Below are 27554 nucleotides of genomic sequence, written 5' to 3' on the forward strand. Positions count from 1 at the left end.
AAAAGTCTACACTAACTGATCGATTTAATTTAGATTCTGCTGTCCCCATCAAAGACCTTCTAAGACCCTCAAACACTGGTGATTCAGCCTTATTTTACAAATCAAACATGCATTAAGGAAACAAAACCACAAAGCTTCTACAAAAGTCAACAATAAGCTTGAACATGTTTCCTGGGACAGAGGTACCTCAGGTACACTTGTCAACATTGGCTTATTGAACATCAGATCATACTAAATCTGAAATGCAGGGTTACACGATCATAAACCCATTGAAACACCAACATACATCAAGTCTAGTTCTGTATTACAAGGGAGAGGAGAGAGAAAACATGTTTTGATGTTCTCTTGCAGTCTTCAGAAAGAGGAGACTAGCTTGACTAAAGATAGAAACCACCTGAAAGACAGGGAAATTTTAGGATGGGGAATTCTATTTGAAAGCTGGCAACTGAATGCTGTTTTGCCTGATCAAAAATAAGAATTAGGAGTAAACCTTGAATCACAGGCCACAACTCAAAGACACCATGAACCACCTGAAAGCTACTTGGTATGGTAAGGCAAAAGAGGGAAAAGAGGAAAAAGATGAAAAAGTAGAAGGCCTTAGGCTCTGTTGCAAATAGCATCTGAGTTTCCTGAGCAAAACGCATAAATACCGCCATAATTGGCCAAAGGACCAAGAAAAGAAAATAAATATGCTGTGCTTTAAGACTGCTTTCATATTCTAGGACAAATGAGGAGGAACAGCCACTACTCACCAAGTCCTCAGGCATGGAACACTGGTCTGAGCCCTCAGTCTGAAAGAAAAGTGAATGGTATCAGAGCTATTCTTAAGCTGTACAACAAAAATTGAATATAATACAAAGTAATTTGTCTATGGCATAGCTCTTTAAACTTAAAAAACAAGCCAAAAATGTGTTAGTGTTAGCCTTCTGTAGCAGAGACAATTATGTTAGTAAAAATAAATAGCAGAGAAATGCATAGTTAAAAACCACAACACACCATAAAGTAAAAACACCCCAGAAAATGTTTCTCATTTGTTAAGTTAGTTTCCGCTGATCAGATATTCAAATATACACTCTATTCCAAGAAGTGGAGTGGAACACTGAAACAAACAAATTAAGAAAAAAAACAATGGAATTTTGCAGAAAAATTCTGGAAATATCCCACATTTTCCAGAAAGACTCTTCCAGTCCACTATAAAAGAAAGTTTCTCGTGTATTTTAAGAGTATCTTCATCACAAAGTTTCAAGATTAAATGCTGACCCTTCTGATTTTCATATGGTCAGTATTTTCATGTTATGTTTTTAACTATATAGATTCTATGGCAGTATAAGGACTCTTCCAAATTTCAGGAGTTATCTTCATGCCAAAGCTGAAAGTTTTGCTGTAAAGCCCCATGACAGACTTGCTAGAAATTAATAAAAGCTCACTGAGCTTTTCAGATGCTTTCCTCAATAACGAAGTATGGCCGAACAAAACCAAAAAACATTTTGGTGTATGTCTATTTTGTACATGCTGATAACCTTTCCATAGCTTCAGAATGAAGGATTTCACAATTGGCTGGGCAAAGACGTTCCAGATACTTCTGTATTGATGTTTCCAGTCAGGAAACAAGAAGTCCAAACAGCATGTAGGCCTGCCACTGTGCAGCTCTCCAGGCCATCAGACAATCATTTTGACATTAGAAACATTAAGCAGCAAACAAGAAGAAATTAATGTCTGCAAACAAGAAATACCAAGTTGTTGTTAGTTTCAATATGAGCAAAACTCTTCTGTGTTACCTTGGTGGAATTGTTCAGTTTCATACCACATCTGTAAGTTTTAGCTATTTGTGGTGTCAGCTGGATTTCCTTTGTCAGCTGACGCCACTTACCACAGTCTGGCTTTGTGCACTGCACCTACAAGTCAAAAAACAAACATGTTTTTACTTGTTGCTGTGTGATTACAGATAAGATTAATGAAGCATAACTAACCAATTAGAAAGCAGGGAGATGTGCGGAACTTGTCAAATATAATAGTTAAATTCATTCTCATGTAATCCTCAGACATTTGGTATACAGAAACCCTGTGCCCATCTCCTCTAAGACTGAATTTGTCCATAGAATCTAACTTCAAAATCAATTCAACACCCCGTTACTATGGTCTTAGTGGGTTTTGCAAGCATTACTGCAAAAACATATTGTTCACCACTTCAAAACGAACAACAAAACAAAACCACCACCACTAACAATAAACTTCCTTCCATTCCAGTCTCTCTTCTTTTGCTCTCTTTACCAGGGAAATACAAAATCTGTTTTGGAAGTCTTTCACACTCATTCTTGCCTTTTCCCTGCCTTTCCCTTGCATGCTGCCTTTTCCCTGCCAAGTCTTGTTCTACCTGAACATCACACATCTTAGCTGCTACTTCACTGAAAAGCAACAGAAGGTTGTTCTTTGTGGGGCGTGGAGAAGGTCTCCAACAATGGAGAAGCTGATCAGAATTATTATCTTGAGATTTTCCACAGTCCTCTAATACGAGAACCCCCCAAAAAAAACTTAGCTGACCTGCTTCTTAAACGTATAATACCAGAAACTCACATCAAAATATCACATTGAAATATACCCTATTAAATAAATCACTCTCCATCTTACCCAGTAAGGAAGCTGTTGATCAGCCATGAAGGCTTTTGGACTGGGCTCACTTTTACCATTACTTGTCCAAATCCTTTTCCAGGCAGTATATTTCTCATAACCATCTTTATGGCTAAGAAGAGAGAGAAAAGAAAACAGCAAGCAGTCAGAAAATTGAATATCTAGTTCATTTCAAGCAACAGCAGTTATTCTAAAATTAAACATTTTATACAAGGACAGAGAAATAAGGCTGTAGAGAGTACTGTATTTTTCCTATTAAAAAAGGAGAACGTCATGGTTATTACGATAACAATAAATTGCATCCTGACTGCTATGTCCTCTTGATCATGAGCACACTTCCCAGTAGCTAAGGCCTGGACTGAGTCACAGGTATTGCTGAGCACATAAGCACCCAGAAGTCTTAGTAGAGCTGGCTGGATTCAGCTCTCACTGAAACGGGAAGGAGCTTGGAGCTGAAAGCACTCTGTGAGCCTGACCAGAGTCTTCAGAGTCACTAAACCGCAAGAGTTAAATCTGCTCACTGATTCAATGTTACAGAGAGGCAAGGTCTCCTGAACTCACATTGTAAAGTGAATTTGCTTTATAGAGGAAAATGGATTTACTTAAAACTGTTCTCATTTAAAATTCTCTGTTGTTGTTTTAAAAAAGACAAAAGCTTCAGAATAACTGTACACACAAACCAGCCTGCCTGAAGTAACCAGTTTTGTTCACACTGCTGTGTTTAGGCTGATGATTAGTCCATACAACACCTGCAGTTTTGGCACCAATATCTAAGCCTCGCTTTGAACAAAGCAAGCACAGAGGACAAGTCTTTGTGTTATGTTTATGTGCATGATGTTTCAACAGTTGTAACGTCTGCCAAATTTTAATAAGCACTGAAAAAGCACAACCTTGACTGGCAAATCTACCTTCGGTAATAGTGGTCAAAACATTCATTGCAGAAGTGTTCCCCACAGGAAAGATGATACCATCTAGACGTATACCCATTTTTAGCACATCTGTAATGCAGGAGACATGGAAATAGTTTTAAGATACATTTAGAAAAAATCTTTCTATTGACAGTAGCACATTCTAGAACATGAACAAAACATTCAGGACAAGCCAGGGCTTTATGTTACATTCACGAAGGCTGACTTGCACAAGGCATTACAGTCATACAAATAACAATAAGATCATTTCAATTGTCTCAAACATTTCCAGTTTCCAAACTAAGCAACACCAGATGCAAAGGAGGCAAAATGCACACAATGTGCCGTTTTATAGTTGGTCTGGCTTCCAGCAACCTCCCACTAACAATGGTCAACTGAGCCTGTCTTTAGTACCCTTTAAGCGGACGTTTCCTGAACATGAAATAGATTTGCTCTTACAATATGTGCTGTGACCCACTAAGCGTTCTGCAAATGTATAAGAAGGCAAAGTCCCTCTCCATAGGAACTTACAGTTCCTTTTACTTTGTTCCATTTTGTTCTGATATTAGTGCAAGGGTGGGAGGGATCATTTAAATCAGTATTTTTCTTGTATGTGTGATCAGTTGATTCATAAATCATTACAACATCTCGTCCCCAGAACAACTGACAAAACTATAAAGGCAAATCTGAACACAAAACAGATGTTGCCTATTTTTTTCACATGACCGAGTTGGCTGCGATTTTAACCCAACGAGAGAAAACCTTGAGGAAGCAGTTACACATTCTGGATATTTATTCTTTATTACTCTCAGAAAGAAATATCCATTAGCAAAGATTATATTCATCAAAGCAACTGCTCTTCACTTAGAAATCTCTCATTAAACTCAATGAAATGGTTCAAGATAAATGCATGAGGTAAAAAGCATGAGAGAAAAGCAGTAACCTAAGCTACTAACTGAAATAGCTAGCCATGAAATGATCTCATCCTAAACAAATAATGTTGAAAGTATGTACTTGGGGGGTGGGAGGGGTGGAAATCAAAATACTAAAATAACAATTCGAAAAGATGACTAAGCAGTATCTATTGTTTCCTAAATAAAAAACATAGCATCACCAATGCTGATCTCTCAGGTGCTCATTTCCCCTACAAGTCTCTTACGCAACTGCCAAAACACCTGGTTTTCCTATGGCAACTTCCAGAACACATTGACCTCCTGCCACCAAAGAACAATCCACACAGGTAACTAAATGAAGCACTGAATTATTTTATATCATTGGAAAAAAAAATAAAACAAGGGAAGTTTGTCTCAGTTAACCAGGGAGGTAGGCATGCTATATAATTACAGTCTGCCTGCTGCATAATGAGGTCTAATGTGTTGCTTATTATAGATACACCTGGCCAGTATCATGCATTCGGTACTGCCAGGGTCAGAATGCAAAAGGACTTGTGCCAGTACACAGAAAGCTGAGAACAAAGAGTTCAAATAAGTACAACTGTCTCCCAAGACCTAAAATTTCAAGGTCAGAATCTCACCTCGGACTGCAAAGCGTGCCAACAAAACAGTGATGAAGACTTTCTGCAGTAAATGACGGTTTCATTTTCTATCTTGAAAGCAAGTTTAGCTTCCTCGTATTACACTAATATGCTCTCAGTTTCACAGAAGCAAGGCATGTTCCAGAAGACACCATTAATAACATAAATAAGCGTATTCTAAAGATATTCTATACCTGAATTAGCAACTTGCACAGTAGAAAGTTATTCACAACAGGAATAACTTGTGACACTTTCCTGGCATCTTAAGACTCGTATTAGTACCTTTTGATTCTCCCTCTACATTTAGAAATGAAGGGATTTTGCAGAATATAGTTAGGATCCTAAACTTCAACTGCAAGTTTAGAGAAGTCCATGGAAAATGCAAATAAAAAGAAACAAACCTTTCAGCTGCACTGGCAAAGCAAACCGGACATGTTGCAGTGCATCCAGCTTTTTCACATTTTCTATATTTCTTCTCTGATGCTTCATCATCATCATCTGCTGCTTCAGCTGCTTTCTTCTTCACCTAATAAAGAATAGCTGAAATCTGACCAGAAATGACACAAATGCATCTTCTACAAAATGACATTCAAACAGTTTTGCAGCTTGTGGGTAGCATCAGATGGTTAAAATGGTACTAATGAAGATTTTTGTACCCATTGTGAAATAGCTGCAGCATGAAACAGCTGTCAAAGTAGGTCAGTTTTTCTAAAAAAAAAAAAAAAAAAAAAAAAAAAACCAAAACCAACAGTAAGGCTGGAAATATCATTTAAAGCTAAAAATGTCTTGCCTTAGTCTAACTGATGCCATTGAAGAAACTATAAGCAAAGCTTTCAGTTTAAATCATATTTTAAGCTCCATCACATGCTAATGAGTCAAGCTTCATGCATTCATTCTATTTCTCCTTCAGAAAAAGAAATTCTCTTCTTCACATACTTACTGATACTAATTAGTGGCAACCTTATCTGCATCTCAAATAAAATATTAGGATAGGGTTGGGGCTTTTTTTGGACTCCAGATACAAAGCTGTATACCAAATATCTCTTCTGAGCCTCAAAGGTACTGTGTATTATGTTGGTTTAGGCCTCTGTCTGGATGGGCAGACAGCTTTGTCTGGATGGGCAGACATCTTTGTCTGGCTGTACAGAAATCTGTGATTGTATTTTTAACACATCAAGTATTTACAGGTTATATTGAGCATTTATCTTTTCTGAACATTGTTCACAAATGAGACACTTTGCCTACTTATTCATGGAATTAACTAAATCTCCCTCTCTCTGGCTAAATACTCTTAAGTCCTAACTTACCAACAATGAAGCCCGCTTTCTTTATAAATGTCAACAGAAAATAAAAAACACCAGAGTACAAACCCAGTGTTTTTAAATTATTATAAATACCTGTCTTCCAGAACTCCTCAGAGGAAGGTTGTCTGGAGACTGGTCTGAAGAACATGCCTTTTTTTTCGTTCGTACCCTTCCAGTTGACATTGTATTATTGGATCTGCAAAAAAAGGTAGGCAGTAGTTAAGGAAAAAAATTAAATTGCTTGACTTTGTAGAGCTGTCTAATCACCTGGGCAGTACAGCCACTCATAATACTGCTTTTGTCAGTTACCGAGGTAAGAATCTGTTTAGCTTGACTATCAATTCAGGAGGAAATGAGAGAATGAGGCATTACGGGAAAGGAACAATACTACTATTTTAAACTAAGTTCGGAGTTAAGATTAGATCCTTGAGTACATCTTGACAGGCTGTTCCAGATCAGCATACCCTGGATTTCAATAATCTGATTTGCATTACGTGAAGACCTGGACTGGAATTTGGCTTGGCAAAGTTAACAGATATCAGCTCATAATGCAACCATTGAAATACCACTCTGAGTAACGCTCGTCCTGCTAACTACTGATTTATTGGTAGCAAGAGATTTGCACTATAAAGCACCTTTCCAAGCAGCGTACTGAAGAGATGTTTAATACCAGGTGAACAACCTGTTCCAAGACTTGCACAACCTCCTATGAAAGTACATCAGAATTTAAAGTCTAAACTGCAGCTGCACTGCAATTATAGGTGATCAGAATATTACAGACTTTGTTGTTAAGCGTACTACAGGAGAGAAGAAAAGGTTTATGCCATGACAGAGCTCTATAGCTGTCCTTGACTACATCGGTGGGAACATGGAAAAGACCACAGTTTATCATGTAAGCTGGAAAGCATGGAGTGTGAGAAAGTATGCCACAGAAATATGAAAGCATATTTAAAATGTTATTATCAAAGGCATTCTTTTCACAGGGAGTAAAACACAAATAAAGAGAGCCTAGAGGAAGAATTAAATCTAAACGTGTTCCACCACACACAGAAAGGAAGTGGAAATAAAACCCTTATACAACAGCACTGCATCATGAATGTTATCCTGTTGTAGTAGGGATCAGTTTGTAATTTTTTTTTTTTTTAATATTTGAGACTTCTCAATTATCTCTGTTCCAAGCTGCATCTTCCTTGTTCAAGCTGACAGTGGGACATGGTAGCAGTAGCTTCTTTCAGGAATTCTGCTAAAAGTAAAGGTAATAGGAAGAGAGAATGGACATTTTTACAAAGTTCAAATGAAGCTGATGCAAATCAAGTAAACTGGTGCTTTATTCTCCTCTAAAGATAGAAGAAATTGATTTGGGAGGGGAAGGGAAGTCACATGATATCCACGTAAGTGAAAAACTAGTTCAGACAACCCAATACAAAAAATAACTTTCTTTTTCGTATGCACCCCCCCCCAATTATAACTAATTAGAGAGAGGAAAAAAATAATTAAGTCAGTCTTTATTACCTAAAAAACAAAAGCATGACTCCACCATAACTTACCACTGCATGGGGGTGGATAAGGTTGCAGAGTAGAGAAATGAAAACCAACCAGTTTCGTTTACATGACATTTCCCTAACTACTGTGTAACCCCCCAGGAAACGGGGGCTTTTTTCCCCAGGAGCTTTCCTTCTGGATCAGCGACACAACAGTATCTCTTTCTATCCCCTTAACTTCTGACGCCAGATAATCATTGTAGCGTTGCCCTTACAAGTGGAGGCTACGAACTACCTTGGTGGTGAGCAAGGCACCGGGCGACTCATTTTGGTGACTACCAGGTGATCACAGTCTGCTGCTGCTGCAAGGCCCTTTATCCGTGAAGGTAAAAGGACACACATCTGTTCCATTGCGTGTACGGGGTTAGAAAATAAAAGGCGGCCGTTATCATTCACTGAGAAGGTTGGTGAAAATATTTAAGATTCAGAGAGGCCTCCTGTTTTGAAAGGCAGAGGCCAGGCATACAGAATCATAAACATTTTTGCTGTAAGCACTACGGGAGGGGGAGGAGGGGAGAAAGAGAAAGAAAAATAGATCGGCTTATGCATGTAACTGTAAGCAAGGCCATTGCTTTCAGTTGTATGCCACTTTGTCCCCACTTCCCCTCCCCAAACAAGCAACACCCTCCCAAAACCCCACAAATTTTTAAAGAACAAGCAAACATCACTTACTTTACTAAGCTTTATATGACTCCGCATCCTATAAACATTATCTTACTGGCTGAGAAAACAAGCCCTTTAAAAGGGGGGAGAGATGCCTAACACACTGTCACCTTCTATAACATTTCATCCGCCTGTAACGCGTGGCCTACACGGGAAAGCTTTGTGGGGTTTACCTGTGCAGTTGACAGCAAGTTTGTCTTGGGCGGGGGGGGAGAGAGAATAAAAAATAAAAAAAAAAAAAGAAAGAAACCACACGCACACACCGACAGAGAGAAAGAAGGAAACGATCGCAGCCTGACAAACAAGGGGAGGTGGGACCACGAAGTGCTCCCAGCTTTAAAACTCGCCCCCCCCCGCCCCCAGCCGGCCCAGGCTGACAGCCGCCCCCCCCCCCCACCCCGGCCCCGGGCCGGCGCTCGGCAGCGCCGCGGCCGTGACAGCTGGCGGCCGGCAGTGGGGTCCCCGGAGCTTTGGGGGGGGGGTTCCCCGGGGGAAGACTGTGTCGTGTGTGTGTGTGTGTGTGTCCCCCCGAAGGGGATGTCACCGGAGGGAGGTTCCCCCGGGGCGGAGGCGCCTGGCACTCACCTCGGGGCCGGGTCACTCGGGGGCCGGAGACCACATTCACGCGTGTCCGCGCCGCCTCCTGCTAGAGCTGCGGGGGGGGGGGGGGGGGGAAGAGAAAAGGGAGGAGAAGGGAGAGGGAAGGAAGGGAGAAGCGGGGAGGTGAGGACGGGGGCAGCGCTCGCACCTGCCCCGCCGCCCGGGGAGGAGGGAGCAGACGCCCCCCCCCACCACCACCCCCACCACCCCCGGTGGGCGCTGCAGCTGAGGGAAGGGGGTCACTCACCGCCGCCATCCCCACCGCCATCCTCCTCCTCCTCCTCCCCGGTGCCGTGCACCCTCAGCCCGCCTCCTCCTGCCGCCGCTTCCGCTCTCCGCGGTGCGTAGCGAGGGGGAGGGCGGGGAGGAGCCGCCCCGGCCCCGCAGCCCCCGCCGGACCCGCCGCCGCCGCGCAGGTACCCGCCGGGCGGGGGGCGGCAGAGAGGTGCCGGGCACCCGACGGCTCCTTACGGGTCCCCTTCGCCACCAGCCGCTTCTCGCCCCCCACACCCCGGTTTGCCCACGGGTTTCGCGTGGGGGAGAGAGAGAAGCGTCGGTATCTACCTGCTCCGTGCCCGGCCCCGGTTTCCCGTTTCCCCCCCCCCCCCCCCGGGGGTGGCTTCCAGCTGGGTGCGGAACGGGGCGCGTTTAGAGGCGGCTTCCCTCCGGGGGGAGAAGCCTAGCCGACAGCAAAGAGTAGGCTCGGTCGCCTTCAGCAGCCGCCAAATTAACAATCTCCTAAACTGCGCTGAATTTTTAGGCCGTTCTAGGAAGCAAGAGCCGGTTCCAAACTACTCATCGGGTGGGGGGGGATTTTTTCTCTCTTTTGTTTTTTTTTCCACAGCTCCTAGCATTCCGTGGGGACGATGGAGCGCTCGGCAGATGGGGTGCTGGAAGGCTCTGATATTGGGTCACAGAAAGACAGAGTGGTGACCGAGGAGGAATGGCTGCAAAAATGGGAAACGGGTAACATCGGGTTTCACAAGGAACAAGGGCATCCGTACGTGACTTCACTCTTCTGCCTTAGCTGCTTAAAGAAACACCGTGAGATGAATGACTTGACTCATTCAAAAAACTCTTGATAGAAAATGGAGCATTTACAAAAGGAAAATTATTTTACACAGGCACAGCTTGAAACTAAAATAAATATACGTATTTTTGTGACCTACATTTGTCAAAGAAAGGCAGAGAAAAGAAAGCATTGAAGTGAACTTAGAACTTTTACTGTTGAATCAGGTTTTAAACTGTCAAGCCTGGATAGCTTGGCTAAAAATCTTAAATTTTCTGATACAGAAGCTCTGCCTTGCTGCTCATAAGTTATGAAACTGAGGCCTGAAAAAATAATGCCGACAGCATTGGAGCAATTATTGTGCACCGGAAAACAGAGACCTAAGAGACCAAACCTGATTATGAAGTCTTTCAACCAAGAAAACTTACATTTAAGATGAGTAGAAGTGATTTGATTGGTACAGAAGTTTAATAATCGTTCTGTTTAAGCTGTCTGCTGTGGCCTTCTTAGAAGTGGGTTGGTTGGTTTGTTTACTTGAAAAGACAAAGAGAAAACAGAACAAACAGAAATGTGTTTGTTTCTAACAGAAATTAAATTTATTTTCTTGCTAAGTAAATGGAAGGTGAATGTTTTTATTTTATGTTTTTAGTTCTAATGCTGTGAAGCAGGTTGAACTAAGAACCTATGTTCCGTCATGGAGTTTGTGTGCTACCTGGCATAGTGTGTAGCACGTGGCTTTTAGTGTGCCGGCACAAATACTTGCAGTGTTAAGTAAAACATGTCTGTTCTTCATCTGCAGGCTCTTCCAGAAGTATCTGGATGTTCTTTTAAATGGCAGGAGTGGACTGAGGGTATTTTTCCCACTTTGTGGTAAAGCAGTAGAGATGAAATGGTAAAGTAGAGATTATAAGAGCAAAAATCTTATTTGATGTGGGGAGGGAGGGAGGGAGAGGGGGAATTCCCAACCTTACACGGGCCAATGGAAACATGCCGCATCTCCGCTGGTAGGAAAGCAGCGTCACTGGAGGCTGAAGGGAGGAGGAAGTTTGGTGTCGGTTGCTGGCATTGTGTATAGTAGCATAAATGGGATGGATAAGGACGAACCTGAAAGTCCTCCTGACTGTCCCGAGTTCAGCTTGGGGAATACTGAATTTGTGGTGGCAATGCCAGCTTAAAGTGCCCACAATGAGGTTGGTTGCGCCAGAGCACATTTTCAAGGGATCGTGTGGCCTGTCACACTGGGAACTTAAATGATTTGGGCTAAACACAACTTCCTCTTTTTTACATTTGTTATTTTACTTTTACTTTTTTTGGGTGGGTTGTATTTATAATTAGGGGCTGTCCAAGCCAGTGGTTTTTCTTGGAGGCAGGGGACACCACCCAAAAAACCCTGACTGAACTGCATCCTCCAGGAACCGAGTTAGTCCCAGTTACCAGGTTTTATCATGGTAACTGCTTCCTGCGCTGAGCTGCAGCAGCGAAGAGGTTACTGCACCCTGCTGCCTGCTAACTGCCGAGCCGCAGGGGCAGCTGGGTGGACAGCGTGCCTCATACTTCTGTAAACCAAAATGGACAGTTACTCAGTGTAATCACCTTTGTTTTCATCAAGTTCCTAGAAATAAATGAATAATCCATTGAATCCAAATAAAGCCTGTAAGTCCTTGTCAACTGTATGCTGAATGGTGCTAATTTAAGCTCAGATCATGGAGGGGAGGTGTTCAATAAAATGTGGATGCTCCAGAAAGTCAGGATTAGATGTACCAGTGCGTCATAAAACCAGGGTTTCCCTAATGAATAAATGCTGCATGGGAGATACACATTCGGTAACGGCCCAACCTGTGAGCCTCGCGTGAACTTGGGACCTCTCTCTGCTGTGTGCAGGCTGGCGGATATGGGACACAGCGTGGTTGGTGTGGAAGTCAGTGAGCAAGCGCTGAAGGAATTTTTTGCAGAACACAGTCTGCCTTATTGCGAGGAGCCAGTCCCGGAGATCTCAGGAGCAAAAAAGTTGCGGGTATGTTTACTGCGTTGTCAGATGTTCTGGTGTGGTTAATCATGCAATGCAGGTAATAACTGAGCAAACGAGTCATTCTGCTTTTATGCCTCTGTCTTACTGGTAATGGTTCACCTCTCCTGAAGAGGTCTGAAAGGAAGCTCTGAGTTGTAATTTTGGACTGAAATTCTTCTTTTGAGCTTATTACTTTGGCCTTCTTTTCTTATGATATTGAAGCACCTGAATGTAAAGTCAATGTATTTTAAAAATGGACAGTTGCATGCCTTGATAGATCAGAACCTCTCTGGAGGGGATCAGGAGAGGTACCTCAGTAAATTAAAACTAAAAATGTTTCTCACAGTTTTTCCCTGTTATACCTAAGTGTATATTTAAAAATAGTATATGTCTATATTTTAGGGTATAAAGTATAAATATACACTTACAAGAGCATATTTAAAGATAGTTTGCTGATGAATGTTGTTTCCTTTGCTTTTTACTGTAGAGTGCCTCTGGGAACATTTCTCTGTACTGCTGCAGTATTTATGATTTGTCCAGGTAGGAATACACAGTGTGTTTTACAATTCTCTATAATCAAACATGTATTAATTCTGTCATAATACTGTCATATTATTTTATTTGAATCAGCCATAAAGATTTGGAACAGGTCCTCCCAAGAAAACTCTTATTAACTTGTCTGAGAAATGTGAATAACCAATCTCCAGCAAAAACTGTGTTGTTGACCATTAGATAAAGATGCCAACTAAGTATCTTTAAATTAGCTTCTTGTTCTAAGCCATCCTGTGAAAGTTATAGAAAAACATGTTTGCTTTTACAGTAAAAACAAAGTAACATTATTGATGGCTTCTACCAAGCCAAACCCTAGCATAATCCCTTACTCAGAGTAGCTCAGTAAAAGTAAAGAGAATATACCCAGAAGTGTTGTCTTAGTCAGCTTTTCATTTAACTAAGTACTAAATATATTTTTTTCCCCAAACTATCGATTAACATAGGCATAGGTAAGCTGTACCCATTGATTATATGTGTACCATGCTTTACATAACATACTTTTCTGGATGGACTTAAAGTACATTACATCACTCCAGTGTATGTGACCACATAATATGTTGTCAAACACTGACTCTGCAAGTGTCTTGACAAGCATGGCTTGACTTACTAATGTCTTCTGAAGGATTTTTAGTGCTAAAATGTCCTTATTTCTTAGTTAAAAGACACAACAGAAAATGCAAAATACTTCAATACAGTCTGCTCTATTGACTCCTGAAAAATGTTTCAACCCAGTGTGCTCTGTGGCCTCAAGCGTTGCTTCTCATATTTTGTGGTGGCTTTGCACCTGACGTTCTGCTCAGTATCAGCTGGTAGGGGAATTTTGAAAATTACCAAGTTGTTCAGAGACTACAGGAAGACTTAGCGCTCTCTCCAGCCTCTAGCATAGAAGACTCTGTCTTGGACAGTAATGCATCTGGTATATTTATTTGTCCTCAGAATTTTCCTAGTGGTGTTGGCAACAGGCATATTTAAATCTGTCCTAAAATGTCCTCATGCCTACACTGGTGCCGAGGTAGCTGGAGCAAGAAAGTGGTGGTGTTTCTGGTTTTGTGTCTTGTAGGAAGCTGAAGGTGCCCAGAGTCCTGCACTGTAGTTCCCTCCTGTTGCAGTTCTTACTCAGACATGATTTTCCCTAGATCATAAGGTTTTCGTGAAGCTTTGTGTGTGTGTTTGCTTTTCTTAGAAACAACTATCAGGAACAAGAATTTGTTCCACGGCTGTTCAGTAAGAAGCAGGAGGGCAAGTCTTAATCTTTACTTGGATGGGCTTTTCAGAGCTACTACATATACAGATGCAATAGCTAAGGACACCAGAATGAGGTGTTTACTATATGATCCTTTTTTTTTTTTTTCATCTGCATAAACTGGAAAAAAAAGAATATTCATTACTAGAGTCTAAGTCTTTTAGACAATAGACCGTTGTGAAGACTTCTGCTGGTGCAGCTGACTCTGGTTAGTTTGAATAGTGTATATATAACTAGTCCTGCAGCGTGAGTGCCTTGGAACAGATGGGCTGTATATGAACGTGACTTTGTAGATACTGCCTGGTTTCTTCCCCGCCTTGCCCCTGCAGTGTAGCTACTTGCTGTGTAGATCCCTATAAATCCTTCTTGCTGTGAGTTGACAAGTTGCCCAGGGATTGCTTAAGCTTCTTGTCAGCAATTTTTTAAAAATTCTGCTCTAAGTTGTGTAGCAAGTAGCATGGTGAAACCTGTAACTTCTGTCATAACATGGTAGAATAATACTATAAAATAAACCCAAAATAGGTAAATAATGACATTTTCAGTGCATATTACTGGGTCCAGTACCTAGTTTGTCATCCACAAAATAAATTGGCAGATACATGTTCTGGATGCATGGTTCTGTACTGGTGCAGTAATTGTGAAAGTGTGAACTGCATTGCCTACAGCAGTCAGCAGATACCTGTGACTAGAAAAATGCACACACTCTTCTAGTTTCTATGTACAGACAATTTGATTAATTACCCAGTAATTATGGAAATTAAACTTATTTCTCTCTTGCTGAGGCTGGCCTGCTAACAAATCCTTTTGATCTCCATTAGCCTAGCAGTCATTAGAGGAGAACTCAAATGTACTCCTGACCTTTGTCAGAATGAGATATTTCAAAGACTCTTGCTAGTTAAAGAGTAACAGGAATTACTGCTCTTTGTGGGAACTCTGGGACATATGTAAAACAGTTACATTATACAACCATTGTACCTCCTAATACAGTTACGGCTGTAAGACTTTTAAAAAAAAATACAGTTGCATTAACTGAAACTACTAAACATGTGCAGAGATAGAAATTCAAAACTTTACTGCTTAAATCCAGTGGGATTTCTGCAGATATGTGAATTTCTGCTTGACACGTCAATTTTTATTAGTTGTAGTAGTACTTAGATTGTGATCTCTCATGCTACATGCCATATAAACACATAGCAGGAGATAATGTAGGGCTAAAAGATTGGGTAGTGGTACAGTGAAAGGTACACCAACAGGAGCACTTCCTAACACCTTAGCTTCATCCTGACTCCACATCAGGATGAAAGACAGCTGTGTACCTTTTTTGACATTTTCCTCATGGCTTGGTTCTCCTCAGAAGGAAATTGGATGTGCAGACGGGCAGGGAGCACCCAGACACTCAGCAGGTCCTGAGGTCTGCGCAACCAGGAGACCAGGACTGGGGTAAGGCCACAGCATGAGGCCGCCTGCAGCCTGCAATGTCTGTAGGCCCTGATGAAATTGGTGGGCAGTAAAATACATGAAATGCCTGTATGGAGCCACCGCCACCATTCCAGTTAGACCAGATTAAAATTGGGAGGAAAAAACAAGCACAGAAAACTTGAGGGGCTTGCCTAAGGTCACGCAGCAGACTCAGCTATGCAGAGAGGAGAACAGCCTCCAAGCCTCAGAAGACCAAGTTTGTCACCTGCCCTGCTAGACTTTGCTTTGTCCCCCTTGTGCCCATTGCACATTTAACTGTCTCTTTAGAAATCTCCTTTCATTTAAGAGCCTTGTTATTTAAATTAGGTGCTTGGTCTTGGCAAACTTTAAAAGAAGTCAGGACTTAGAAGTGTTATCATGTCTCATCACAGTAGAGTGGGAAATACAGGATGAGTTTCTAGGTTAAATGCCAGAGACTTAGCCATGCTGTTACAATGAAATGAGCAGTGAGCAGGCAGAAGAAATTGTGGTTTAACCCCAGCTGGCAACCAAGCACCACACAGCTGCTCATCCACCCCCACCCCCCACCTCCCCCATGGGATGGTGGGAACAATCAGAAGGGTAAAAGTGAGAAAGAAACTTGTGGGTTGAGATAAAAACACCTTAATAATTAAAAAGAAATTTAAAAAAAAAAGTAAGAAAAAATAAAACAACAACCAAAGAGAGAGGAAAATAAACCCCAAGAAAGACAAGTGATGAAAATGAAAACAATTGCTCACCACCAGCCAACTGATGCCCAGCAAGTCCCCAGGCAGCAACCACCCCCACCTCCCCCCCAACCTCCAACCCAATTTTATTGCTGAGCATGATGTCATATGGTTTGGAATATCCCTTTGGTCAGCTGGGATCAGCTGTGCCAGCTGTGTCCCCTCCCAACTCCTTGTGCACCCCCAGCCTCCTCACTGGTTGCAGGGTGTGAGAAGCAGAAAAGGCCTTGACACCGTGTAAGCACTGCTCAGCAGTAACGAAAACAACAGTGTGTTATCAACACTATTTTCAGCACAAATCCAAAACATAGCCCCATACTAGCTACTGTGAAGAAATACAACTCTACCCCAGCCAAAACCAGTACAGAAGTGAAGAAAGAGATGATGCAATTGGACTCTGACACCCTCCCAGTAGGCAGAAAGGTATTGCACAATTCCATACCATATTTTTCTTGCTAAGTGAACTTATTTCAGACTTTCTTTAAAATTGTGCAATTTATGTTACTACTACCTTATTCTCTAAACTCCTGTTTTAATAATTACCAGAACCAAGGCTCTTCCTTCCCCCTCACATATCCTCATCTCTAGTATCACCCCTGACTTCTCTTACCACAAAAGCACTTCCCAATAGTCTTGGCCATTTGCAGGTTTTGGGATGTCACTGAAGCCATCTGCCAGCATATCCAGGAGCAAAAATCATGTCTGTGGCAGTGTTACACCGAGGCAAGCGGCAGTGTAACTTAGCTTTTCTAACATTGAACAAATTGCAAGCTGAAGCTAACTGTCCTGGGCATGTAGCTGGGAGTTGAGGTGTACCGGGTGTACCGAGTTCAATGATAGTAAAGCAACAAGGCACTTTCCTTAACCCGCATTTGAAATCACGTGTGGGTTTTAGAAGGTGGCCAAGAACTATTGACGTGCTGAGGGCATGTTAGTGCTGCCTCAAGGGTCACTGCCGTGTATGATTGCCGAAAACCCAGACTTGCAGCCTGTGTTTTAATGCAGCCCAAATGTGTTTAAGCTGCTTTCCTTCCTCCCCGCCTTGTCTCAGCATCCCCTAATGATGGGGAAATGCTGAGCAGTTCCAGCACTACTTTGCTATCACAGTGGACCCATGTACCGGGGAGGTTTCTTGGATTCCAGGTGATATTGTTTTGGATCATGAAAATGCTGGACTGTAACAAAAAGGTAGTGGGGAATCTGCAGAGCTAGCTGTAGAATCCTTGTGACTTCACAGAAGTATCTGAATAAAGATGAAGGTGCCTTTTTAGTATTTTTAAGCCTTTTGCTCATCTCCCTTTAGCTCAATAGTTGGCAAGTTTGATGGGGTTTGGGACAGAGGATCTCTAGTAGCTGTGAATCCATGCGACAGACAACGGTTAGTAAATCTGTTTTGTTATTGTCTTTTCTCTCATGTATGCAGTGACACGTTTTTCCTCCTGCCACTTGTCGATGAGTCCTCTTTCATTTAAAAGACTAACCTACACAAGTTCTTCTCTACCGCAAGCATCAGCTGCAGTCGCAGAGTGCTGTACTCTACATTTGTGAGCTTCCTTCAGGAAGCCGCCCTGCCTCTTGGTGGGAAAATATGTGGTTTGTTCCAACCCAGCAGAAGCAGAGCTGCAAGTCTCATCTGAATTTTATTATTCCCTTTTCACCCCATCTGCTTCTCCTCTCTGTTCTTTTTTCCCTCACTTCCCTTTACTCCAATTTTTCGTTCTTGCCTATAGCTAACCCAAATGTAGTTTGACCCTACCCCCAGGATTTTTTAATTAGATACATAATCTTGAATTCACAATAATTTTAAAAGACCAGTACTGTATTGTGTGCTGTATTCTAGACTGTGGCAGATGAATACTATGTTTTGTCTGTTAGTGTTGAGATGAATATGCAAAAAAAAAAAAAAAAAAAAAAAGCTAGTTTATGAGGAGTAAACAGTAACCTTTGAGGTGTTTCATGTGTAGCATGAATTTCATGCTCATGAAATTCAGCCTAAGCTTTGCTTAATTTCTGCGCAGTTCAGTTCAAGTTGTCTCTGCAAGAAATACGTTACCACTTTTGTTGAGTATTTTGAATGCTATGCTCAAATGGTTGTACGGTTCCAAAATAATAAAGTATAACTTTCTCCTTTTAGCTATGTCAGTTTGATGATCACCCTAATGGAGAAAAATTCTTCTTATCTCCTCGTTACGGTTTCATATGATCCAAACAAACACAAAGGTGAGAACTTTGCACTGTTCATGTTTTGATTTTGTGCGCTTTAATACAAATCGTATATAGATGTGGTAGATACATTAGTATCTTCCCCAGGTTTTTTATCAGCATAGCTTTGTCAGCTGGTCACACCAATACAACTGTGTGTTAAAAATTTTAGATGTTGACCAAGCTTGAGACTAAATTTGCTTTCTCTCTAGCATTCAGACATGCTAAGGGTAAGTGGAGGACAGACATGGTATATTAACAATGAAATTAAACTGGAAGTGTGGCTATGACAATGAAGCTGGAAGAGCGAATGCTTAGAGTAACATCCTGTCTGGCCTAGGGAGCTTGAAGCACTCCCAAGAACATTGGCTTCGCTTTCTTTACCCAGTACTTGCAACCCAACGTGTTGCCCATCTTGTGCCTCTCTCCCAGCCACTACCATGGTCTGACTATGCTTGGAAGAGGTGAAATTCTGTAAAATCATAAAGTGTTTTTTCCTTCTATGACTTTTGTGACATACCGAAGTCTGAGGTATTTTAAAAGATTTTTGTTGTTGTTGTTAATCATTAACACTCCAAAGAAGGAGATTTCTTGCTGCTTTTGGGCTCTTCAGCATAATTATCCTTGAAAAAATAGGTCTTGTTACGCTAAGCAACAATAGTTTAATTCTTTGTTCTCCCTCTCACATTATTTGGCTTTTAGCTTTAACTCTGCCATTGTAGCATAAAGAGATTGTAGGCCAGATTCACACAGCGCCCTGAGAGCGGTTGCATCCACGGCATGTTTGTGACTTCTGACAACGTGGCTACCCTGGCTGCAGCCTGGAGATGATGCAGCAGCAACACCTGAAGCTGTCTGGTGGCCCACCAAGGTGCCACCAGTTCTTGGACGTGGTGTTTTCTGGTTCCTGCAGATGGTGCTACACACTGAGGCCCGATTGCCAGCCTGGTGCTGAGTGATGGGGCTGGCTCTCCTGCTGCAGTGTAAATGTTTGTCTCCCTCCCGTGTCTTCTCTCTGATTAGCTTCACCCATTTTCTTTCAGGCCCACCGTTTTATGTTCCTGAATCTGAAATTAAAAGCTTGTTTGGTAAGTAATATTTCAGCTAACCCTTTGGATTTTTTTCCAAAACACATAAACATGTTTGTGTGCTTCTGCCTCGCCCTGTGACAAGTGATAGAGAGTCATTTGCTTCTTATCTAAGGGGTGGAGTCATGGAAAAGTAACAGGGAAAATAAATACCATTTAGCCAGAGGGATTTTGCTGTCAAGGAAAATTCTCAGCTCTTCAAAAGATAGGAAGAAAACCCAAGAGACAGATACTGTCTCTTTCCTCCCCTTGGCATCTTTTCATTCTCCCAGGATTCATACTGCACTCAGTGATCTTGTAGCTGCAGTCTTAGTCCAATTTGACCATTCTGTCTCTGGACCTCGTCACCAGCTACCCTGGTTTTAATACAAGGCCTTTGCATACCAGTTCTACAGTTTCTTCTGTACTTCTGTAGCCAAAGAAGAAAAGTAACATGCCACGCAAAGAAAATGCTAAACGTACAACTCAAATCCATCAAAATAATGAAACTCGGAATTATGGCAGGAACTTGATTTTAAAAGTTCCTCCCAATATGCTTTGACATTGCACTTCTTTTAAATTTACAACTTTCTGAGATCCCTGCAATGTCTGTGTGCAGTGAGTCACTGGCATGGACAGTTGCATCCTAATGCAAAAGAGACAGGTAGGTTTTCCCCAGTGCATTTGTGTCACTGCATTAGGGACTGTGAGGAAACCTGTGGGTAAGATTTTTTTTTTTATTTTTTTTTTCCTTTCTTGACAGTTTGCATTTTTCAGTGACTGATCATTCAGTAATTTGTTACTCTTTCTTCCTTTTCAGGCAACCACTGTGAGATTAAGTGTCTTCAAAAAGTTGATGACTTCTCAGACAGACACAGACAATGGGGACTAGATTATTTTCTGGAGGTGCTGTATATACTAAAGTTTGTAGCTTGATTCGAATTAATTAAAATAACTTACCTCCCATCTTGCTTTTATTTTTATCTCACCTTTTAAAATGGGACACTCTTAAAGCAAGCTTCAGCGTACAGAAAAATGCCTGTGGAACATTTTTGTCCATTTTGTTTACCAAGTCAGCTCTCCTTCATAACTGCCTGCACTATCTTCAGATGTGCATAGCTTTTCTTAAACTCCACGCACAAGCAAGCATTTTTAAAGTGTGTCTTTTTCTTCCGTATCAATTCAAATCATCAGAGCTGGGAAGAAGAAACGTTCCTGTTTCTTTTTGGCCGTTGCCATTAGATGCTGTCTGCCTGGTGCTGCGCAGGTCAGCCTTGTCGGCTGGCAGCAATGGCAGCTGCTGTTCAAATTCTGTTTCCTGCGACGCTGGCCTTGCGCCAGACCGGGCAGCTGGGTGAGAGAGGTGGGAAGCTGGCACAAGCTGCTTCTCTCCGTCCTCCTTAGTCATGATTACAAGTCAAGTGACGAGCTGGAGGTGAGCGGGCAAGAACGCTTGGCAGCGGCCACCAAGGGGGAACTACCGTCGAGCAGGAAAGAGAAGAGGGAAGCGAACCGGATGACAATAAAGAAGAGAGTATGGGGAGAAAAGGTCCCTGCGGTTGCTTGTGAGTGTGTTGCTCCCTCCCTCAAGAGCGCAGCTACCAGGAGGCAAACCGGTGCAGGGCTTGCAGGGGGAGAGGGTTCCAAGAAAGCCTGCGGAGCTGCTGCACGTTCATCCCAACACAAACCTTCCTTTGCGGGTCTTCTGCCATTCCCTTATGGACACTACTGCACTTTTTAACAGTTACAAGATCTGGGGCTCTCAAAACCCTTTCTTGCCCTGGCCTCCTCCCCCTGACAGCTTATTTTAAAAAAACGCTGGAAAGGTACAATCGCAATGTAGTGTATTACAATTCACGGAGACCTGAAGGCGAGTAAAAGCCGTGGGGCTTTTTAGACTGTTGCAATCCTAGAGCAGCAAGAGGGTCTGGTGATTTTTAGCCCACCAAGCCACAGCCCGTCGCAACTCCCGATACTGCTTGTAGCTACCGGCGCGGGTTGACAGAAGAAAGGCTGTAGCGAGCTGGGAGCAGCTCTTTTCCTATATTTTAACTTCTGGCCGGTACTGCATCTACCAGGCGAAAGCACCTCCTTCCTCTCCGTCCAGGAATTTTTTTTCAGTGACAACCCGGCGAGGGCGATGCCGGAGGAGCCATTTTAGGCCGCGCGGTGTCTCCGAGAAGACCCGGTGAGTACGCCCGGCAGAACGGGCCCCTGGCTGGGCGACGGTAGCTCGGGGGGGGGATGTTTTAGAAGGGGCTGGTGGGTGTTTTAACGGGGAAGGCGAACCGGGGGCGGAGCGGTGCTGCCGGGCGGGCGGGTGCTGGCGTTCGCCAGCACCCGCCCGCCCGGCAGCACCGCTCCGCCCCCGGTTCGCCTCAGCGCGACGGGGAATGGCGGCGGAGAACGAGGCGGAGCTGAGCCTTTTGGAGTGCCGGGTGTGCTTCGAACGGTACGGGCCCGGAGGGCGACGGCGGCCTCGGAACCTGCCCTGCGGTCACGTCCTCTGCCAGGCTTGCGTCGGGGCCCTCAGCGGGTCGGGAAGCCGGGGGCTGGAGTGTCCTTTCTGCCGGCGGGCCTGCCGCGCCGCCGAGACCAGCGACTGCCTGCCGCTGCTGCAGCTGCTGGAGGTGCTGGGCCCAGCCGGCGCCGGCGTCCCCTCGGCCTTGGGGAGGAGCGGAGGGGCCGAAGGGCCGCTCCCCGCGGGCTTGGGGCTCCGGCTGGCCCTGGGGGGCTGGGGGTCGTTGGTGAACCCCACCGGGGTGGCGGCTTGCCGGAGGTCGGGGCGTCTGGCGGTGGCACACGACGGCAAGAAGAGGATCCACGTCTTCGGGCCGAGCGGGGGATGCCTGTGGCGGTTCGGGGAACGGGGGGACGCCGGCAACGACATCAAGTACCCGCTTGACGTGACGGTCGCGTCGGACGGGCACGTGGTGGTCACCGACGGCGGGGACCGCTCCGTGAAGGCCTTTGATTTTGAGGGAAGGGGGGTCCTGGCTGTCCGGGAAGGCTTCCGTTTGCCCTGGGGCTTGGATGCCACCCCCGAGGGCGAAGTAATCCTGACGGATTCGGAGGCGGGTGCTCTCTACCGCTTGACGGCCGACTTCAAGACGGGGAGATTAAAGAAGTGTGGGATGATCCGGTCTCAGCTCGTCAGCCCAAGGGGGGTTGCTGTCTGCCAGACCTCGGGTGCTATCGCTGTCATAGAGCACCTGAAAGCTCAGGGACCGAACGGCGGCAGCACCCGAGTGAAGATATTCAGTGCAGAGATGGATCTCGTCGGCCAGGTGGATAGCTTCGGTCTGAACCTCGTTTTCCCCTCCAGAATATATGCTACGGCTGTGGCCTTTGACAAAGAGGGTCGCGTTATAGTAACGGATGTCTGTAGCCAGGCCGTGATATGCTTAGGGAATCCCAAGGAGTTTCCCATCTTTAACCCTCTAATTAGCCACGGGCTTTCTTATCCTGTAGGACTGACTTACACGGCAAACGATTCCCTCGTCGTTTTAGACAGCGGCGATCATTCAGTAAAAATATATAGCTCCACCTGAATGGGTTTAGATGCTTACTGCTGTAGGTTCAAGCTGCTTTTGGCCGTAAAGCACGCAAAGTTCTGCTGTTAGTAGGCGTGTAGGGAGGAAGCATTGTCTGGGCTATACGTTAAGCAAAGTTGCCCTCTTTGACCAATGCGCTGTGCTTTCTGGAAAGCTTGCATCGAATTTTTTGCCTATCCACAGGGGAAGACCTGGCCATTGCAGGCCATAGTCAACAATGAATCAACCAAACAAATAATTTGGCATTTTAGAACTGTTCTGTACCTTGACAGCCAAACATTTTTGGTGCTTTTTGACAAGTAATGACAAGGACACTTGGAACGGAGTAATCAAAAACTGGCACCTGGGAGAGAAAGTGATGCATCGTTTGTTTACATTTCCCAGAGCGTAGTTTTCATTATTCTTTGTTAAGCACAGATTCACTCATGAGAGTGACAGAGTTTCTGTTTCCAGGATTTCGGCATGAGAAGGGAGACTGGCTTGATGAAATGATAGGAGAAATGGAAGCTTCAGTTCAAGGTCACCTGAATCCAGCTAAGATCATTGCGATGGAGGAGCTGCCACTGATGAGTGAGTTATGTGAAGTGAATTGATGCTCAAAGCCTATTCTTTCCATACCGGGGAAACGCACTTCTGGGAACACTCTTCTCTGTACTAGTTTATTCCCACCTTTATTAGGGCTGTACTAGAGCACCTGGTCTTCCTGTATAACGTACGAGTCTGTGTGTTTACCTAGAGATAATTTGGGGTGTGGTTACCAGCATGGGCAGCTTTCCCTAAAAGTTCCTTGAAGTATTTGTGTTCAGACCACAAATACTTCTGCATATATAAAATTGAGTTGGCTGTGCTGCTAACACAGCTATGCCTGGGAGGTTTCCAATACTGCCTGCCTCTGTCTTGTCATTAATACGGTACTTTTGCACCCCAAACTCCCAAGATTCAACTGAAAATTAAAATGTTGGTAAGAAATAATAGAGAAAGGGGGCTGTAAGCCTCATTTGTTTTTCCTAGCTTCCAAATGGGGTTTTGTTGATTGTGAATACACAGCAGGTATAGATCAGTTTATATTTTCTTGAAGGCAGTTTTGCTGGGGACATGAGTTCTGTTGCCTTATTGCACAGTGGAAATTAAGCTATATCTGAATTACTTTGAGAAGGATTTAACACCCCCACTAGAAGTCAGTGCTGCATTTTTAGACATTTACCTGCTGCTAAAATGATTACTTAGGCAGTTCAGCATTAAAAGGAAGTTAGATATAAAAGTAAATGCTATCAAAGTTAGAGACAAGTAGGTTAAAATAGCATAAAACTTTTGGGGTCATTTCTTTTATTTAGTCACTGAAATCATTAATATTACCTAATGTAATTTGAAATTCACAGGCGATCTTTCTATTGGTAAATTTTTAATCTGGCTTTTGGTTTGACTTTAAGGCATTTAATAACTGCATGTATTGCTGCACCAGTGATTTACCAAATACTTACTTTAAGCTGGAGCAGTTTAGCCCTCTTAATTCAGACAATGTATTAATCTGCCTTATGTTAACATTTATATAAACAAAATGAATCTATTAAATGCAGCCATTTGTAAAGGTTAATTGAACACTGACCTGCCAATAAAGTGTGATTTGCTTACTCCTATACGAAATAATTTAGTGAAAACTCCTTCTATCTTGTCATCATGGGTTTTTCTGTTACAGTCCCAATTTGTCTGTCACGGGTGCCCTGTAGATGGTTTCTTGTTTTATTTGGAGATACCCTGCTAAAGTTGTTGTAGGGTCATTTGTTGCTATTGAAAAATATGTGGACCTGCACATTTGGTCTTTTCCAGCCTTCTCTACTGCCAGGCCACAAAGTAAGTGCCTTTGGTGGGACCAGAAGTACTCCTTCGCTATTCTGCTGTAGGAGGTGTATGGCCCTGAGCAGGGGCCCTCTTGAGGGCTCGGGAAGGGAATTTACTCAAAGAAGCAGCCCCCTGGATTATATATTCCTTTCTGGGTGCCAAGGAGACGTCTGTCTTTGAGGGATATAAAAACCATTAGACGACACTTCTCTGGGGAGCTGCTATGTTTCAAAATGCATGCAGTATCATCAATGCTGTATTCATACATAATTAATAGTTTATCGCAATAGCACGTCCTCTGAACCGTGGGCTGCAAGCTTTTATCTCCTCAAACCTTCGTGTGTACCAGGAGCTTGGTTTTGCTACTGAACTCATGTTCGGGCAAATTTCCTAGTGCCTACTGCCATGTAGGCAACTTCCCAGCAGCTGAAATGCTGATTTTTAAGTATTTGACTCATCCTGTTTTAAAATCTACAAAAACTCCCATTGTTGCCCACTCTGCTCCTATCTCCTTTGGTATATGACTAGAAATCACCCGATGTTCGGGTTTGTAAGCAAAATAAACTTTGTGCCTTTATTCTGCCTGGTTTGCTCTATGCCATCGCCTGCAGTCTCTGCTTTACCTGCCTACTGAAAGCAAATGTAGCCTTTTTCTGTGAACAATGCATCTGTTTTGCTTTTACTATAAAGCTTGGTGCTTAGTGTTGTACAACACTGCATCAAAGAAACCATTACATTCTGTCTTAATTCATTTGATACAGGTGCCTAAATTGAGAAGCCATAAAGAACTGTATAAAACCACATGTTAAAAATTCCGAGTTCTTTATCATGTAAGGGAAAATGGAGCAGTAAACCTGACGTCTTTCTTTTGTCACGCAAGAGAATTTAAGAGAGAACAGGAGACAGAGATCCACCACTATGCTGACAACAAACTAAAAAGCCATTGACATTTTTACTTACTCTTGCCTCTTCCTTTATGCATATATGCACACTTCCCCTATAGCTACTGTAGATATCCATTGCCTTCAGGATGATACCTTTATGCCACCTGCTTTTCAAAGGCCCAGGGGACGCGTACTGCTCCTGTCCATCTGCGAATCTGTTACAATTTAGTCACAGATCTCAACAGAACAGAAACTTGCGTTCTGAGAGAGGGATGGCAAAGGGCGAGGGGCCCATACCTGAACAGGTATCATTAGGTAGGTGATGCTTTTGGGATCTGACTGGATGTGCTCAAAATGGCAATAGCTAGAGGTGTGCTTACCTTTAGAAAAGAGCAGTGGCCATTTCATCTAGAAAGTGACGTGGGACTGTGTCTAGTTGCTTCAGCAATGATTACCGTTACATTTATTTAAAAAAAAAAAAAAACTCAACTAAACTTTGCCTAACCCTCTGCACCTCATGCTTTAACAATTTGGGTTAAAACCAAACAAATATAATGGACAGCAGTCCCCTAATATCATCTCTTCAGCCCCTACTATAGATTGGTATGTCTGTTGCACACACATACGCTGCCATTCCTATTTGGTTTATTTTTAAGCACTGATGTCAGGTTGCTGTCGTTGCGTATAAACATACCAGGATATGTTTACAGTGTTTAGGAATAAAGGAGGCAGGGGAGTTTCAGAAATGTGTATTGAAATTGTGTTCTGTAACATATATACTTTTTGGTTTGCCTGTGAACAAAATAATTTTAGATAAAGAATGTAATCAATTTTCCAGATTGATGAATAAAAAGAAGAAATACAGAAAAAAAGAAAGGTAAAATTTACTTCATTTTGGCCATTGTCCGTCTGACCATCTGTCCATTCCCTCCAGCCACATTGCTGTGCACATCAGTTTGAGGTTTATATTTTCACAAAGCGTAGATGTACCACCACCATAGCATTTTTTTAACATGGACTGATTTCAGGTGAAGAGGGGACCTCCTGTAGTGTCCAGCCCCCAAACCACTAAGCGTTTTATAGAGCAGGGTCCATCAAAATTATGGCCTTGAATATAGGAGACCTTTCCTTTCTGGGAGGATTGACAGAGGTAAAAAAGCAGCTTTCTCCCCTGGGACCATGGTGCTGTTGCACCCTGCACAAGAGAAATTTGCCTTCATTTCTTTCTCTTCAACGTTCGGGGTTTTTTTCTGACTCTTCTCAGAAGCCCATCCTTATAGTTTACAAGTCACCTGTGAGTCACAACTTGCCTCCATAGGAGTATAACATAACGAAAGCAAAAATATACAGAATTTGCAAATGAGTTCTAAACCTCACACTTTGTTCAGACATCTCAGGAGAAGTGACAGATCATTCAGAGAGCAGCAGGTGCCTGAGGCCTAGCCCCTGTGTAGACAGTTTAAATTTACTGATAATAGAATTTTGTCCCCTTGTTACCTTCAGTTCCCCTATGAGTACACCAGAAGCCTCTATATAGAATCCACTGTCCTGCTCTAGAAAAGTCTGGTGGGAAATGGGTCGTAAGACATTGCCTTTTGTAACCTTCTTGTCAGGTCTATCATGCAGTTTCTTCATCAGCCCTGTCCAGCCCCAGCCCCAACAATTGCTGTTTGAGTTGCCAGCTCATCTGATGCAGCAGGCCCTCTTGGTTTGGCTGCCTCTGTCCAAAAGTGCTTCCATCTGAACGGAGGATCTTCCAGGTGGAATGTATAGCCCCCAGAAATAGGGGGGCTTTCTCCTGACCTTGCCTACTTGTTTTAATTTCATGTGAA

The 27554-nt window shown here is 43.2% G+C and overlaps 3 protein-coding genes across 9 annotated transcripts in view; 2 read left to right on the forward strand and 1 right to left on the reverse strand.

Annotated features, from left to right (window-relative positions):
* KDM1B (lysine demethylase 1B) overlaps window positions 1–9779 on the reverse strand; it is a 29257-nt gene extending 19478 nt beyond the window's left edge. The window contains exons 1-8 of one of the 4 annotated variants that reach the window (XM_075052464.1): window positions 9743–9779; window positions 9164–9230; window positions 6468–6570; window positions 5472–5596; window positions 3537–3626; window positions 2629–2740; window positions 1779–1895; window positions 753–791 (exon numbers count right to left, since the gene is read on the reverse strand). In XM_075052464.1, the coding sequence (XP_074908565.1) occupies window positions 753–791; window positions 1779–1895; window positions 2629–2740; window positions 3537–3626; window positions 5472–5596; window positions 6468–6557 (573 nt within the window). In that variant the 5' untranslated portion in view covers window positions 6558–6570; window positions 9164–9230; window positions 9743–9779. Of the gene's footprint in view, window positions 1–752; window positions 792–1778; window positions 1896–2628; window positions 2741–3536; window positions 3627–5471; window positions 5597–6467; window positions 6571–8150; window positions 8214–9163; window positions 9231–9425; window positions 9509–9742 lie in introns of those variants that run through there. The other 3 variants (XM_075052466.1, XM_075052465.1, XM_075052463.1) reach the window with 3 other exon arrangements.
* TPMT (thiopurine S-methyltransferase) lies at window positions 9270–23568 on the forward strand. 4 transcript variants are annotated; one of them, XR_012653788.1, is made up of 12 exons: window positions 9460–9594; window positions 10023–10178; window positions 10987–11079; window positions 12069–12201; window positions 12683–12735; window positions 17480–17554; window positions 18311–18396; window positions 19422–19466; window positions 20266–20351; window positions 20640–20712; window positions 20850–21633; window positions 23453–23568. XR_012653788.1 is itself a non-coding variant. In XM_075052476.1 (10 exons), the coding sequence occupies exons 2-10, from the start codon at window positions 10045–10047 to the stop codon at window positions 20685–20687; spliced, it is 753 nt and encodes a 250-aa protein (XP_074908577.1). In that variant the 5' UTR covers window positions 9270–9301; window positions 10023–10044. The 4 variants fall into 4 exon arrangements, 2 of the variants coding, with proteins under 2 accessions (XP_074908577.1, XP_074908578.1); XR_012653789.1 differs by lacking the exon at window positions 20640–20712; XM_075052476.1 differs by lacking the exons at window positions 9460–9594; window positions 20850–21633; window positions 23453–23568 and adding an exon at window positions 9270–9301 and having other exon boundaries at window positions 20640–20687.
* NHLRC1 (NHL repeat containing E3 ubiquitin protein ligase 1) lies at window positions 21807–23455 on the forward strand. Its single transcript, XM_075052470.1, has one exon. It carries the CDS (start codon window positions 21839–21841, stop codon window positions 22994–22996), a length of 1158 nt encoding a protein of 385 aa, XP_074908571.1. The 5' UTR covers window positions 21807–21838; the 3' UTR covers window positions 22997–23455.
* Window positions 23569–27554: the final 3986 nt, after the last annotated feature.

Source organism: Buteo buteo, chromosome 20 (assembly GCF_964188355.1).
Source record: "Buteo buteo chromosome 20, bButBut1.hap1.1, whole genome shotgun sequence".
In the NCBI taxonomy this organism is placed as follows: Eukaryota; Metazoa; Chordata; class Aves; order Accipitriformes; family Accipitridae; genus Buteo; species Buteo buteo.